This window comes from Oryctolagus cuniculus, chromosome 1, assembly GCF_051225735.1.
Source record: "Oryctolagus cuniculus isolate XC-2025 breed Fujian yellow rabbit chromosome 1, ASM5122573v1, whole genome shotgun sequence".
NCBI lineage: Eukaryota > Metazoa > Chordata > Mammalia > Lagomorpha > Leporidae > Oryctolagus > Oryctolagus cuniculus.
Genome location: NC_142867.1, coordinates 10,415,391 through 10,430,823, shown reverse-complemented (window position 1 = coordinate 10,430,823; position 15,433 = coordinate 10,415,391). Strand labels below are relative to the sequence as shown.

Genomic DNA, 15,433 nt, shown 5'->3' with positions numbered 1-15,433 from the left:
GGCTGGCCAAGGCTTTGCTCTCCAGGGGCCCGGTGCCCTCAGGGCTTTGCATGTGAAGACGGTGGGAAGCTCAGACCTGTCTCCTTCCGTGTTGGGTTTTCCATGCAGGTCGAGGACCGTGCCCAACCACGGGCACTGTCGTGTCACGTGGGTGCTCTGGTCAGCCAGGCTCTGTCAGAAACAGGCGGGAGGAGGGGGGCACCTAGGAGGCCTCGCAGCCCACGATTCTAGGTCACCTCCTGCAGCATCCAGAGACAGGAGTGGTATTTATAGCATCCAGCGGCCACCGGGGGTGGAGAAGTCAGCACGAGCTCTGACGCAGGCTGACCCCCCAGATCCCCCAGCGCCTGCTGCCTCCTTCACCCCCACCCCAGCCCCCACCCCGGAGCCTCCCTGAGATGAGCAAGGAAGGCCTGGGCCCGCCGAGGAAGCAGGCTTTGTCAGATTGTCACCCGAACCCCGGAGGAGGCGAGGTGCCACTTGGGCGCAGCAGGAGCCCCAGCCTCCGCCAGGCTCGCCAGGACTTTGTCTGGCTGACAGCCCCAGGTGGGCATCCCATTAGCACTCAGCGCCTGCCCTGCTGCTCCTGCTCCGGAGGCTGCCGTCAGCTCCTTTGTTGAAAGTTCCGTCCCCTGGAGTTCCCAACAGCCGCACTGACCACCATCAGGCCCACGGGGGTCAGCGAGAGGCCCGCCCCAGCCCACGACCACCAGTGGAGGGGCCGAGGGCACTGGCCCCGGCTGACTGCAGCGAGGCCCTGCCAAACGCCTGTTACTTCCCTGCTGTGTCCTTGCTAAGTGGTGGCGGAGAGCCACCCGGGCTGCAAGGCTGCTGTCCCCGCCTGTGGTCACCAGGGCTGTGCAGAGCATGCGGCCGCCCCAGCTCCGCCTCCTGCCACACCCAAGGAGCGGGTCTGAAAGCAGGGGACACAGGAGGAGGAGTGTGACAAGGCCGGGGCCCTAGGCTCCTGAGGGCCAGTCCTCCGGGCAGGAACGCGATGCCAGACTCTAGAGTCCAAGGCCGAGCGGGCGGGGCCCTGCCCTTGCCTGGCATCCAGAGCCCAGTGGGACTGTGGGGCCTGCTCAGGTGTGGACAAGCAGGAGGCCCATGTCCTCTGCGTGGCTCTCTCTCCCACCATTTCCAGTCACCCACAGCCCATCCCCCAGAGGCCAGGAGAGGAGCAGCGGGAGGCCAGAGTTTTCTCCTTGGGCAGCTGCAGTGTAACATAAAAGGCAAGGCCCCAGAAACCTGTGGGGAAGTGGGCCGCGGACTGACCCGAGCCGTCACCGGTGACGGGGCCAGGGCTTCAGGCCAGCTGGGGGACAGTGTGGAGAGGGCCCCTGAGGCCCCACCTGGAGACGCACCTGGAGCAGGCAGGGACACGGAGGTGGGGATGCGGAGCGTGTGCCAGGCTGGACGTCGGGAGCTGGGTGCACAGGGCTTCGCAGCCGGGGACTGCAGGTCTCAAAGGACGCGGAAGGGCCATCACGTGCTTTTGCAAAGGGGACTGCGGGTACTTCAGTGGAAACTGTGTGTGCAGGTGGCCAGTGCCACCCAGCTCCTCTTCTGTGCCGGAGCCTGCTCCCAGCACAGCGTGACTGCCAGCTCACTTGGTCCTCACAGCCGGTCCTGAGGAGGCGCTGCTGTCATCGTCATCATCATCGTCGTCACTATTCCCGTCTTACAGACAAGGAGACCGTAGTCCATTTGTGCTGAAAGGAGGCAGCCCCTGCATGTTGCTGTGAAGGTCATGGCCAAGTGGACGTCTGAGTAAATAAAGGCACTGGGACCAAGCCAAGTCCAGCTCTGTCCTCTGTCCTGCAGCAGAGGGCTTCCCGAGCCCCCTTGCCTTGTTGGAGACCCTGTTGTCATGTGTGCCTCAGGCAGCTTTGTCACCCCCGGGAGAGGCGGGTGGTCTGAGGACAGAGAAGTCGGTCACCATCCCTGGTCTCTGAGCCCCTGGGTCAGCAGCCTCCCTTCCCGTGTGATGGTCCCACAAGGTCGGGCAACCGTGGGAAGCCCCACGGCGGTTTCCTGAGAGCTCTGCAGTGGGACCCGGACGTCGTAGAGCACAGAGACTGCTCAGCTCCAACACAGTGTGACCAGCACAGAGACTGCTCAGCTCCAACACAGTGTGACCAGGAAGGAGACTGCTCAGCCCAACACAGTGTGACCAGGACAGAGACTCTCAGCCCAACACAGTGTGACCAGGACAGAGACTGCTCAGCTCCAACACAGTGTGACCAGGAGAGACGGCTCAGCCCAACACAGTGTGACCAGGACAGAGACTGCTCAGCCCAACACAGTGTGACCAGGAGAGACTGCTCAGCCCAACACAGTGTGACCAGGACAGACTGCTCAGCCCAACACAGTGTGACCAGGAACTTCCACACATGAAGCAGCCGAGAGCTGTTCTGCTGATGTGGCCTACAAGTGCCAGAACCCTGCCTGCCGGGGCCACCCCTCCACCGGGGCCCCTGAGGGTGGCTGGCAACCCGCTTTGTAGAGGAAGAGGACTGGGCCCCGGCTGAGTGCCACTGTGGCGATGGATGCCACCGCTAGCTCCGTGCCCTGTTGGGTAGGGGGGTGTCGGTCATTCCTGCCACACACTGGGGTTCTGCAGACCTCCCCCGGGACAGAGCTCGCGTTACCAAGTCACTCGATCCCCGCCCGCGTCCCCGATGCCCTGGGAATGGTTGAAGTGAAACCCAATAGCCTGAGCGGCTGGCCTGTGCCCTAGATGACCGTGCCACCCAGAGAGGGACCACACAGCCCTTGAGCGGCATGTGCCCGAGCAGGGCAGGCCCCCGGCCTGAGCAGGCACGGCAGGACCTGGCGGCTCCGGGTATGCTGGGCACAGGGAGGGGGGCTCCCAGAGGGGAGGTGTCAGGCTCCTCATGCCCACTTAGCATCTCATTCACGGCCTCATTAGGGGCCCTAATGAACTGGGAGGCGCTAATTCCTCTCCGAGGTGTTGCCAGCGCCCGGGACTGATTCTCCTCTGGAGAAAGCTGTGCTCCTCGGAGCTCCTGGGGATGCCCTGGGGGCCATGGGGGGGGGGGTGCGCTCCCAGCAGGGGGCCCTGGGCCGGGGGAGGCCCTCGGGGGCTGGGCAGGTGGCTTGGACAGGGCACCTCTGCACCCAGAGCATCTTGGATGTGGGAAGGGTCTACAGGGCGGGCCGGGGGTCAGCACTTGTCCCTGCAGGCCTCTGGTTGTTTTGGAGCCGCACGGCCATGGCCCTGAGGCCCGCGCTGTCCTGCGGGTCTTGCTGCCCATCTCACTGGCTTGTCGGTAAAAAGCGGTGCCCCCGAAGCCTCGTGTGTCAGGGGAGCTCCTCCAAGAGTCCTCTGTCCCTGGCCAAGAAGGGAGACCGGGCGAGGGTGGGCACAGGTGTGGGTCAGCCAGGTCACGGGGGGAAGAGCATGGGGCCGTTCTGGCTGGGGGCGCTGGACGTGGCTGCAGGGGCTTGCTAAGCGAGGAGAAGGGTGCGATGATTAATCCCGCAAGAGGAATGCAGCTGCTGCCTTCTGCCAGCCAGGCGCTGGGATGTCGTTGTTGACTCCCTGCGACGTGAATGCTCTCCTTGTTCCTTGGCACCGATGAGGACACTGAAGCTCAGAGAAATGTTGGTCACAGACAACCAGAAGCGATGGAACCCAGGGCTGGAGGGAGCGCGGCAGCTGGGTCGGGGCGGGGGGGGCCGGGGAGCAGCACCACCCTCTAGGCCTCTGCGTCTCCCAAGGGAGAGGGGGATGAAGACACCGAGGTGCAGGAGGAGCGTGAGACAACCACAGGGGCGAATGGAAAGGATCGCAGCCGGCGATGCGTGTCTGCGTGCCGCCCGCCTGTGCTGTCCCCACAGACAGGCAGGAGGACCCGGTGTGGAGGAAAGTAGGCCTGAGCCACCCGTGCCCATCCCAGACCCCAGCACAGCCCGCCCCTCTGGGCCGCTCCAGGCCACCTCTGGTCACCGCCTGTCCTGGTTTTAGGAGAATAAACAGTCTCCAAGGAAGAACTCACAAAGAACTTTGCCTGGACAGAGCCTGGGGACTCCTGTGCCATGGAGAAGTCGGAGGCCAAGACTGAGTGAGCCCTGGCATAGCCCCAGCCGCAGCCTCTCCCAGGAGAGGGGGCCCAGCCTGGCTGCCAAGGAGGGGTCCTGCTGCCCTCCAGGGTCCCCCCCCACCTCGTCCCCCAGCGGCCAGTGTCCCCCCCAGAACAACTGGCAGGAAACCCAAGGCTTCACTTGATTCCCAGGGAGTCGGCTGGTGGCAGTGGCAGGGCCAGTGGCAGATGGCAAATTCTGTTCCTTGTAGAGGCGTGGAGAATAATTAGCGTGAGAAACCACGGGCTCAGCCTCGCTGATAAATGGAGCCCTGGTGGAGGCTTGTGGGGAGGGGCTGCGAGCCTGAGCTCTAGGGCCCTGGCTCTGCCGCTTGCCCGCTCAGTGACAGTGGCCGAGTTCCCTGCCCTCTCAGCCTTAGTTTCCTCGTCCATAAAATGGGGACAAGAAAAGCATTTGCTAGACAGTGTTGTCAAAAGGGTTGCACTATAGAAGGATGTCTCCGTGGGCCTGCGATGGTACTCAGCATGTGGTAAGTGTTGTGTAGTTTTTTAAAAAATGAGCATGATTGAGTAGCTGGTGGGACTGTTTGTGGGGACTTAGCCACCAGTACCCGGGCTTCTGGGACTCCGTGCCGGGCTCCCAGGTGGCTCCTTTGTGGGCGGGAGTCTCCGGCCAGCAGGGAGAATGTGGCAGGCAGACCTGGCTTCAAAGTCTGGTTACTCACTCACTGGGTTATATAATCTCTCCAGGCCTCGATTTCCCCACCTGGGACATGGGAACAGCCGGACCCACCATACCCACGGGATTGTGGCAAGGACCACTGAGTGGCGGGCATATAGCAAGGGTGTAGGAGGCAGATCCCTGGTCCTTTAAGGCCAGCCTGACCCAGGGGACAGGGAACAAAGGACAGTGGCATCCCTGGCCTGCCCCTGGCCGCTCCAGGGCCTGGGCATGTGAGGACCCAGCTCGCGCTGAAATCCTGCCCCGGCCCTGGGCAGGCTCAGCTCTGCCGTCTGCTCTGGCACAGCTGCTATGCGAAAAGCAACAGCCCTCACTTGGGTGGCACACAGCCGGGCACAGGCTGGTGGCACACGCGGCCCCCAGCCCACGTGTGCTTTCTCTGTCACCTTCCTCCCTCTGGTGCCTTCCGAGGCCAGCCCCGCGGCCTCCCCCAGGGAGCTGCAGAGCTGGGAAAGAGAAGGGGCGCTCACGGTAGAGCAGGCAGGCGTCTGTGTGCGTGGAGGCCAGGAGCCCGGCTTCAGAGGCTGCCCGGAGCTGTGGCCTGGTCGCCGGGTGCTTGGCGAAAACGTTTCACCTCTCAGCCTCTCGCGTGATGCCACACAGTGTTTCTAGCCGTGTGTCCTCTGTCTGTCCCGTGGGCTCAGTTTTCCTCATGTGAACAGTGGGGCCAGTGCCGTCCCCTGTGAGGGTGCGATTGTGATTCTGAGGACCCAGAGAGCTCTTTGCGGTGCCCAGGGCCCTGCCTTCTGGGGGCAGGAAAGTCGCTCCGTGAGGGGAGTGCGCGGCCAGCTCGTGGGTTTCAAGACAGGCATTTCGCTGAATCCCACACCTGGGAAGGGGCGTGCAGAGGTTAAGGCGTGGGCTCTGGAACTAGGCTGCGCGGTCCTGGCCCGGCTGCTTCTCCTGCCTGTGGAGTAACAGCAGCTGCTCCCTCCCAGGGGTGTTTGGACGATTAAGTGAGTTTATGTTTGCAAGTGGCTGACACGAGTGTTAGAAGGGAAACAACCCAGGCCCCAGCCTACAGGTGCACGGGGCTCCTCTCCCAGGTGGCTCCTTTGTGGACAGGAGTCTCCGGCCAGCAGGGAGAATGTGGCAGGCAGACCTGGCTTCAAAGTCGGTTACTCACTTACTGAGTTGTATAATCTCTCCAGGCCTCGATTTCCCCACCTGGGACATGGGAACAGCCGGACCCACCATACCCACGGGATTGTGCCAAGGACCACTGAGTGGCCTCTGCAGTTATTCCAAGTGATCCTGGTTTCCACATCTATCCCCTCCCTCTGCCCTCTCGTTTAGGCCTCAGACGGCAGCGCAGAGAGGTTAAGCAGTGACCACAGTCGCACAGCTGCCAAGTGAAGGGGCTGGAATTGAACCAAAGCCTGTGTGTGCACCTGGCTGGAGTCAGTACCCGGTTAGGCAAGGTGGTGAGCTGTGTGGGTGAGCCCATCCCCGCTGGGGTGGAGCCTATGCCCTGGGCAGCCTGCGGGGGGCCTAGCCTCGCTGTGGTCATTTGCCCCGCTCAGACAACCCCCCGCAGCCTGGGCCGGCCCCAGAGCCGACACAGACACTCCCAGAATTGGGCAGGCCAAGAGGGCAGAGCAGGTGCCCCTGGGCTGTCTGGGAGCACCTTCCGACTTCAGGGCACTCTTGTGGGAACCCCGAGAGCATTGAGGAAGGGAGAGTCCTGGGTTCTCCCCTCAGGACACCAAGGCTGACAACGCCCGGCAGAACTACAACAGCCCTTCCAGCCCCGCCAGTTTCCCCTCTCCCCTTGGCCGCCAGGAAGCAACTGTGAGTGCCTTGATGACTCTCACACATGCAACTGGCTCATTCCCCAGCCTTCTCTTTCCATTCACCGGAGCCTGGAGGGACCACGCCTTTCTGTCCTGCCCTTGATCTGGGGCTGGGCTCCATCTTCAGCCTCAGCAGGGGAGGGCAGAAGGGGGACTCAGGAAGGTAGCCTTTGGCTGTGAACCTCCTGTCCTTAGTCACACTGGCTGCAGAGTGCCCGGGACTCCACCTGCCTGCAGGCTTAAGAGCAGCCAGTGGGACCGCAAGTGGTTGACGCCTCCCCACAGGTTTTTCTCCAGCAGGGAGCTCGTGTGGAGTTGCCGGCTTCTGTGAGGGTTATGCGTCTTCCCGAGCACGAGAAGGAATCTGCCCTGGCTCCCTGCTGACCTCGGTGTCCCCAGGAAGTAGGCCGGCTTGGGGACTGCGGGGCTTTCTGTCCAGTACCGGGTGATGACAACACAGGGAGGGACGTGCTGAGAGGAGCTGGGAGCCACTTTCCTCACGAGGACAATGGGACTGGCTTGAGACCCCTTCTAAGTCACTGTAGGACAGCATGACCAGGGCCACATCGGGGTAGGGGTCCAGGGGACCAGCAGGTGTGGGCTCTGGATGGTGGCGGAGTGATCGGTCCTGCTTGCCATTTGGTCTGCAAAGAGCATCAGGGCCTGAGCCTTCCTCTGAGCCTTGGTCTCCGCTTGGGTAGCAGTGGTGAGGCTGGAAGGGGGCACACCTGCTGTGCACTCGCTGAGGGACCGGCGCTGCTCTAAGTGCAGGACCCCTGACCCTCGTGGGAACTCTGCTCGTCCCCCTCTCAGAAGCGAGGAAGAGAAGTCCGGCGGCTTTTCCAAGTTCACATAGCCACATAGCTGGGAAGCGACAGAGCCACAATGCTGGCCTTGAAGTCTGGTTTTAGACATGGACTTTTCCCCATCCCCTGCTCTCCCCGTGGTATGAGTGACACTGTCACCTGTGTTACCTCTGCAGGGACTGAAAGTGATGAGTCCAGGACTAGGACCTAAGAGGTGCTCAACTGGCGTCAGGCATGTCCCTGTGACCCCAAGCTGGCTGTCATCTCCTCCTTCAGGCTCAACCCCCAGCCCGGCCCTGGGCCCTGGTGTCTGAGACCACGTTTGGCCAGGGGGCAGATCTGATGGGCCAAGCACATCATCCTGTCTCCGGTGGGCACTCAGGGGCCGTGACCCCTCTGCAGGCGGGCAGGGAGCCCTTTGCTCCCATCAGCCCCAGCCCAAACTCTGGAGGTGTCCACAGGGTTGCTCTAGCATTCCTCCCTCCCTGACCCATGGAGCCCCAGTGGGGACCCCTACTGCTGAACCCGCCCCCAAGGCCAGGCCCACTGGGGACCGACCTTAGGATGAGGGCAAAGCAGATTGCCCAGTCCGGGCTTAAAATCGCTCCCTGCAGCCCTTGCTGGTCAGCAGAGCCACCATGAGCCCCAGAGTGCCTGCCAGGGCCACGCCCTATCATGGATCGCGTCAGAGGGGTCCTCAGAAGTCACTGGGCTCTGCTACTCCAGCAGACACTTAGGGGTATGCCAGGACCTTGCAGAGCCCTCCTGGCCTCAGGAGGTGGCGCTGTCCCCACTTTACAGGTGAACACAGTGGAACCTCATGGAAGGGGGCCATGGCTCCCCACGGGGAGCCTCGCCTGGCAGGCAAGAAGGAAGGGTATTTCCCCAGGAGGTAGGGGTGGGTGCTAAGGAGAAGAGGGTGCTCCCACCTGGGCCCTTAGGACGGGGACAGGCATTGTGCTGAGCAGGCTGGGCCGCTGCTCAGGTGGGGATGAAAAGATGGTTTGGGTAGGGTGGAGGGACCGGAGCCCAGCCCTGCACCTAGTGCTGGAGGGACATGAAGATGACCCTTGGCCCCCCGCCCCAGGACTGCCGTTGAGCTGGGGCAGGGATCCCTTAACTGTGAGACAATGGACCAGGGACCTGCTGCAGACAGATCTTGTCCCCCAAGAGGAGTGTCATGGGTGGGGGCCATACCAGGAGGGCTTCAGAGAGGAAGTGACTTTAGTCTGGGCTAGAAAGAGGAGTAGGATTCTGCCTGGCAGAGGAACTGGGGTGACCAAAGCATGGACCCTACCCGTGAAGTATTTTTAGGAAGCAAGTTTCGGGGTGGGGAGGGTTGGAAGAGGAGGGTGGGCAGAGTGTGAGAAGGGGCTGGAGGGACTCCCCAGCCGGAAGGGACCAGCCTGCCCAGGGCCAGCTCCGTCCTGTGCTCTGTTGTCCCTGCATTCCTGAGGGTTGGGGCAGGTCTTCTGCTGGGAGCCAGTGTGGATTCGGAGAAGGCGAGGCAGGGGCCCAGGAGTCACAGCCTGGTGGTGGAAGAGGCCCTCCTCACCTTACTGTGCAGGCCACAGGGAGCCTGCGAGGACTTGTAAAATAGGGGGCAGATGTGCATTTAAAAAAATAATTTTTAAAAAAGGGCTTTGCATTTTTAGAAAGAGGAACTCCCAGAATGGTTACTACTTAACCCGGAGGCCTGAATCACCAGCAGGGAAACTGGGCCCTGTGGGTGGGGAAGGAAGAGGCCCCTGGAGCCCTTGCATCATTGCCGCCATTCGAGGGGCTCCTGACGCCCTGGTCACACCCGCCTGGCCTCGGGACCCAGCCAGAGGCTGCACCCCCTGCTGGAGAGGGTGCGGGGCCTATCCTAGAGGTCCCACTGGCCTGGGGTTGCTGAGGGCACCGACTCCATGCCCGAGGCGGGGACAGCAAGAGGAGTTGCTTTGTGGCAACTCAGGCCAGGAAGCAGCCGCTGCCCTCCCCATCCCGGCCCCCAGACGTTTCCTCCAGATGAACTCACATCCCCAGCAGGCAGGCGAACAGGCCCCCATTGTGATGGGCTGGGGTCCCGAGAGAAAGGATGCCTTTCAGGCCCTTAAAAATAGCAGCCCCGAGATTTACGGATGTGCAGGGAGAGTGGCCTGGCCCATCCCCCCGAGCTGCATGCAGCCGGGCCCTGCTGCCTGCGTCCCAGACCATGACCCGTTGGTGACCTGCTGGAGGGTCCACTAACTGGTGGTGGGAGGGGCCAGCAGGGGGTTCACACGCACTCCCCTCCCTGGCCAAGATGGGGTCTGGCATTCGTCCAGAGGTCTCCCCTCTTGTGAGCTTCACCAGAACGTGGGACGCGAGAGTAATCCCATTTTACAGATGGGGAAACTGAGGCACAACACATGAGTCACTCAGCAGGTAGGTGCTGGAGTCTGGGTTTGAAGCCAGGCAGCCTGCCTCCTGGGCCTGGGCTCCCTGCCCCTGTGCCTAGACGCCTGCTGTGGGGGCGGGCCCCAGCACCCACCCTGGTCCCCAGGCCTGGAGTAGGGTGCCTGGCGTGCTCACATGGCACTCAGATGGGACCTGGTGTTGGCTGCAGGCTGGCCGCCTAGAGCCTGATCACATCGCTGCAGTGGCTTGCCAGTCCAGCCTCCTCTGCAGGAGCCCGATGGCAGCTGGGCGCCCTTCTCCCAGCCTGAAGTCAGACTGTGGGTGGTGAAGTATCCGGTTCCAGGTTCCTCCACCACGTGAAGGCTGGGGCGTCCGAGCGGCCCCCCAGCATGACTGGGGAGGACCATCCCAGGCAACTGAAAGCGCAGGACAGGTGGCAGCTCCCGCCAAGCCAGCCCCTCCCCTCCCCAGCCCCGCCTGGCTGGGGCAGGGCAGGGAGTCACTACACCTGCTGGGGCCACGCGGGTCTCTCCAGCTCCACACATTTCCTTCTGCGAGGGGGCTCCGGGCAGCCCCACCCCACGTTCCACCCAATGCTCCCTGAGCCACCTGGTGCAGGGGGCGGCGGCAGCAACACCAGTGGCCGGCAGCTCTGTGTCGCCCGGCCCCGCTGGCCCCCGCCCGCTGGTCCCCGCCCACGCCGGGATTTCTGTTCTGTCTGCCGCTGCCGATGCCCCAGCCCCTGCAGTCAGCAGACCCTGTAGTCCCCGGCCACCCCACCACTGAGGCTCCTTCTCTCTCCATCCTCCTGGCTTCCCAGAATCCTGGCTCCGACTCCTCCTCGGAGAGAGAGGGGGATGATGTCACTTCCTGAGGCGGGGGGAGGAGTAGGCACGACCCCGCAGCCAGCCCGCCAGCCCGCCCGCCGGCCGCCGCCGCTCACCCGCCACGGGAGCAGCCCTGGCAGTGCTGGATGGAGTGGCTGCACCGGGGCCAGGGAGAGGGAGACGGACCGGGCTGGACATGCTGGCCGCCCCGAGGACTGTGCCCGCTGGTGGGGGAAGACTTGGCCGCCTCCTTCCCAAGTGCTGCCGGGCTCTGCGGACACGCGTCTCCCCCGGAGTCATCACCGGGGACGGGAGGACCTGCCGCTCGCCCCTGGACCAGGTGCCCTGTAAGCCTCTGCCCGCTGGGGGGCAGCTGCCCAGCAGCAGGGTGCCCAACCCCCCGCAGCAGGGGTCAGGTGCATGGCTGCCCTCAGCCCCTCCCGGGTATCTCCCAGGAACCCCCTGCGGGCAGTCTTCCTGGGTTTACAGCAGGGCCCCAGTTTCTCCTGGCGCTCCTTTCTGAACCAGCCAGTGGCCAGTTGGAATCCAACTACCTGAGAGTTGGGAACCGGGCAGGGAAGGTTGCTCGGAGCAGGGTGGGCTACCCTGCTGGGCTCACCCACCGCCCTTGCAGCCAGGGGCACACCCCTGCCCCCAGGCTCCACCTGGTCCTTCCCTCCCTAGAGGCAAGGGTGTGGCTTCTGTAGGAAGGCCACGAAAGGAAGTCAGAGAGCAGGCTCACGGGGCTGCGGCAAAGCAGGGGACTGACACCCCCATCCCACTGGCACTTCCTGAGCACCTGCTGTGTGCCGAGGTCCCAGCGTGGTCCTGCCCCACTGTCCCCAAGGCCTTAGCCCCCTTCCCCTCCCACCAGGTCCTGCGGGGCTTCGTGCCGAGGGGTGGCTCCATCTTAGCCTGGGACGCCCCCACCCCATCCCAAAGGACCATGTGCACTGGGCCAGGTCTGCTTGCAGCAAAGCAGTAAGTGGGCTGGGGGCAGGGGCTCACACGGATCCCATGAAGGAAGAAAGAGGGGATGAGCCCAGGTCTTTGATGGAGCTGAGCAGTTACTGCTGGGGCAACCCAGGCAGCGTCAGTCTCGGGGGCCAGGAGAGACCTGGGGGTGAGGCTGGAGCCAGTCTTGTGCTGTCGAGGTCCTTTGTGTTGGTTCTGGGTTGTGGATAGGACAGGAGGCGGGTCCCATCCAGGATTGAATCAGTATTTCCAGTGGCTGGGAGGTCCCTGGGCTATGGGCCATGGACTTGAGGTGAGTGCCAAAGACGTGTGTGCTGCTGGTCACACCTAGGACTGGCCAGAGGCCCAGGAATGCTGGGGCCCTGGGTGCTGTGCCCCTCCCCCACCCCACACAGCTCCAGGGTCCTGTGCTTCCTTCCAGGAGGTGAGCGCCAGGCCCGCTGAGCCTCCCCGAGCCGCCAGCCATGCCCGGGATCGTGGTGTTCCGGCGGCGCTGGTCTGTGGGCAGCGATGACCTGGTCCTGCCAGCCATCTTCCTCTTCCTCTTGCACACCACCTGGTAAGTCTGGGAGGCCGGGCCGAGAGGCCTGGGAGGAAGCTCTGCAGCCATCTGTTCTCCCTGCCTGGGCCCAGTCCTGACCCAGCCCCCAGGAGGTGTCTGCAACTTGGTACCTCTTAGGGCCACACCCAGGTGGAGCCCAGCAACCCCTCCTGGCCACCGCTGCACCTGACCCCAGCACCCAGGGAGTTGCTGCTGCTGCCTCCACGCACTGGTGGCTGGGTTCCCAGCTCTCGCCCCCTGTCCCGAGTCTTTCACTGGTTGCTCGTGCCCTGGAGGCATTTGAGGCCGGGGGGGGGGGGGGGGGGGACACGGTGGTCTTAGGAGGAGGCCCGCCTGCCGGGCTCAGTGCAAGAAGCGGAGGCCACCAGGCCTCACTTGCTGGTCTCTCCGCAGGTTTGTAATCCTGTCCGTGGTGCTCTTCGGCTTGGTCTACAACCCGCACGAGGCCTGCTCCCTGAACCTGGTGGACCACGGCCGCGGCTACCTGGGCATCCTGCTGAGCTGCATGATCGCTGAGATGGCCATCATCTGGCTGAGCATGCGTGGGGGCATCCTCTACACAGAGCCCCGCGACTCCATGCAGTACGTGCTCTACGTGCGCCTGGGTAAGGGCCACCCGCCTCGGGTGGGGGGCTGCGCCAGACCCCGGCCTGCACCCTGCTCCTCTGCTCACTGCTGTGCTGTGAGTGCTGTGGGCCGGGCTCTGTGCTGGCAGCAGGTACAGCAGGCAGCTGAGACTCTGAGATGCTGGGGTTGACATTCCGAATATGGCCGGCTCCAGGCCACTGTTGCTTGTAAATAAAGTTTTATTGGAACACACCCATTCGTTTATGTAGGAGGGTACTACAGAAAGTTCATGGCAAATGGAATTAAAGTTGTTTATTTTTGTGCAAGAAAAAAAAATCCATGCTTAGTTTTTTCATAATATGCAGTTCCCATGAAATTTTTGAAGATCCCACATTGTGTATGACTTTAAAAAAGTTTGTTTTAAGATTATTTATTTAAAGTTAAAGAGTTATTTATTTATTTGAAAGGCAGAGTGACAGAGAGAGGGAGAGACAGAGAGATCTTCCATCTGCAGTTCATTCCGCAAATGGTGGAAGCCAGGAGCCGGGAGCTGCTTCGGGGTCTCCCACATGGGTGGCAGGGACCCAGGCACCTGGGCCATCCCCTGCTGCTGTCCCAGGTACATTAGCACGGAGCTGGATCGGAAGTGGAGCAGCCAGGACTTTCAGTGGGACCATATGGGATGCCGGCATCAGCAGCAGCAGCTTTACCCACTGCAGTGCAAATGCCGGCCTCTCAACATTTCTGAACCAAAATAAACCTATCTTTTAATTCCACTTTCCATGAACTCTTTGAACTCTCCTCGCGTTGTCTCTGGCTGCGGTGGCACAGCGCTGACACAGCTGAGCTGCTCCCGAGACCCAAGGACACCAGGTCCAATTCTTGCTCCATGCCCCTTTCCAGATGGCCAGCTCCTTTTTTGGGTCGCATTTGCTCTGTGACCCTTGCCTTCCTGGGAAGTCGTACAGGGGCCTGGCCCCGCTCCCCTCAGGACAAGCCTGCGCCCTGTCTCCCTTTCCCAGGAAATGCTTCTGAGTGCTAAGCCAGCCCTGCCCCTGTGTCAGCTCACAGTGAGGAGCCGTCACCAGCTCGTAGATGAGGAAGCCGGGCCCCGTGGGGTTTATTGGCTTTCTCAAGGTCACACAGTGTGCCTCCGAGCTGGGACTTGAACCTGGGCTGGCTGGCTCCAGTGTTTGCGCTCTTGGCTGCCAGTATAGCCAAGACTTTTGAATTTCCTTTTCAGTGCCCACCCCAGAGAAATCAGGAAACTCACCTAAGACGTGTGGGATCTCAGGATGCAAGTGTAAAATCCTGAAATAAGCATAGGGAGACGCCTTTCCCCCGCCCGCCTTCCCAGCCACGTGCTGAAGGAGGCGCGGGGATGTGAAGGGTGTGAGGGACCAGCCAGGGGCTAGTAGGACAGAACGGTGATGGGGCAGCCTGGGACCTGTGTGGCAGAGGGGCAGTGGGGGTCTTATGCTGACCCACCGCCACCGCCTCTGCTGCTGGCCCAGCTGGAGACCCTGTGGCGGGAGGGTCCGGGCCAGGTTGCTGGGCCCTTCCCTGGTGGCAGATGGTGGCCCTCCTTCAGCCAGGGCCTGCTCTCCTCGCAGCCATCCTGGTGATCGAGTTCATCTACGCCATTGTGGGCATCGTCTGGCTCACTCAGTACTACACCTCCTGCAACGACCTCACCGCCAAGAATGTCACCCTTGGTATGTCGGGTGTGACCCACCACAGCCCCAGCCAGCCCTGGGGTGGAGGAGGGGGATCTGTGTAGAGGAGGAGGAGCTTGGGCACTGCCAGGGGGTACCAGCGGGGTCGGGGTGGGGCTGCTTCCTTCCCTCATGGGATTAGAGGCCTCTGGTCCGGGTGGGCAGCGGCAGGCACAGAGCTGCCCAGGGCAGCAGCTGAGGCTCCACACACCTCATTGGAAGGGTGGGCCTTAGGGTCATGGCCACCCAAGAGTTTGGCCATGTACACAGTCAGGGGCTCCTGAGCCTTACGCATGGGGCCTGGGGACAGTGGTGGGTGCTCCTTCCTTCCGAGCCACTGAGCCAAGGAGAGGTCCCCAGCACCTCCACCTGTTGCCCCCAGGGATGGTCGTGTGCAACTGGGTGGTCATCCTGAGCGTCTGCATCACCGTCCTCTGTGTCTTCGACCCTACGGGCCGCACCTTTGTGAAGCTCAGAGCCACCAAGAGGAGGCAGCGCAACCTGCGCACCTACAACCTGCGGTCAGTTGGCTGGATGGGTGGGCAGCCCCGGGGCGGGGCTCTGCTGAGCGGTGGGCAGAGGTGAGTTCCTGTTCTCCACGAGGCTGCCCAGCACTCCCCAGCTGCATGTCAGCTTCATGGGAGCCGTGGCCATTAGTGAAGGGCTGAACCTCTCCCTGCCTCAGTTTCCTTGTCTATGAAGCAGGCATGATACCAGTTCCTGCTTCAGATGTGGACAAGGCATTTTAGAGACTTAAATGAGACAACAGGCTGATACAGTAGCAGCACTAACAGTAACAGTGATAGTACTTGCAGGACACATCCAGAAACCAAGCCAGCAACTCCATGAGAAAGCTGGGGAGCCTGAGGTGCCAAGCAGTTGTGCTACGTGCCTGAGGTTGCGCAGCTAACGCGCGGTGAGGCTGGGGGCTAGCCCAGGCAGTCTGGCCTTAGAACCATTGCTCAAATACCAGGCGAGGCTGCCTCCAGGATTCAAG

At 62.4% G+C, this 15,433-nt stretch overlaps 1 protein-coding gene across 7 annotated transcripts in view; it reads left to right on the top strand.

The window, feature by feature from the left end:
• Positions 1-15,433, top strand: part of DAGLA (diacylglycerol lipase alpha) — a 58,710-nt gene that overhangs the window by 22,566 nt on the left and 20,711 nt on the right. For 4 of the 7 annotated variants that reach the window (XR_016216526.1, XM_051833221.3, XM_051833228.3 and 1 more), the window contains exons 2-5: positions 12,014-12,151; positions 12,548-12,759; positions 14,335-14,436; positions 14,819-14,957. Coding sequence is in view for 6 of the 7 variants with exons in the window: in XM_051833221.3 (XP_051689181.1) it covers positions 12,057-12,151; positions 12,548-12,759; positions 14,335-14,436; positions 14,819-14,957 (548 nt within the window). In the remaining variant the exon portion in view is untranslated. Of the gene's footprint in view, positions 1-2,761; positions 2,846-10,397; positions 10,965-11,987; positions 12,152-12,547; positions 12,760-14,334; positions 14,437-14,818; positions 14,958-15,433 lie in introns of those variants that run through there. The other 3 variants (XM_089307908.1, XM_051833222.3, XM_051833223.3) reach the window with 3 other exon arrangements.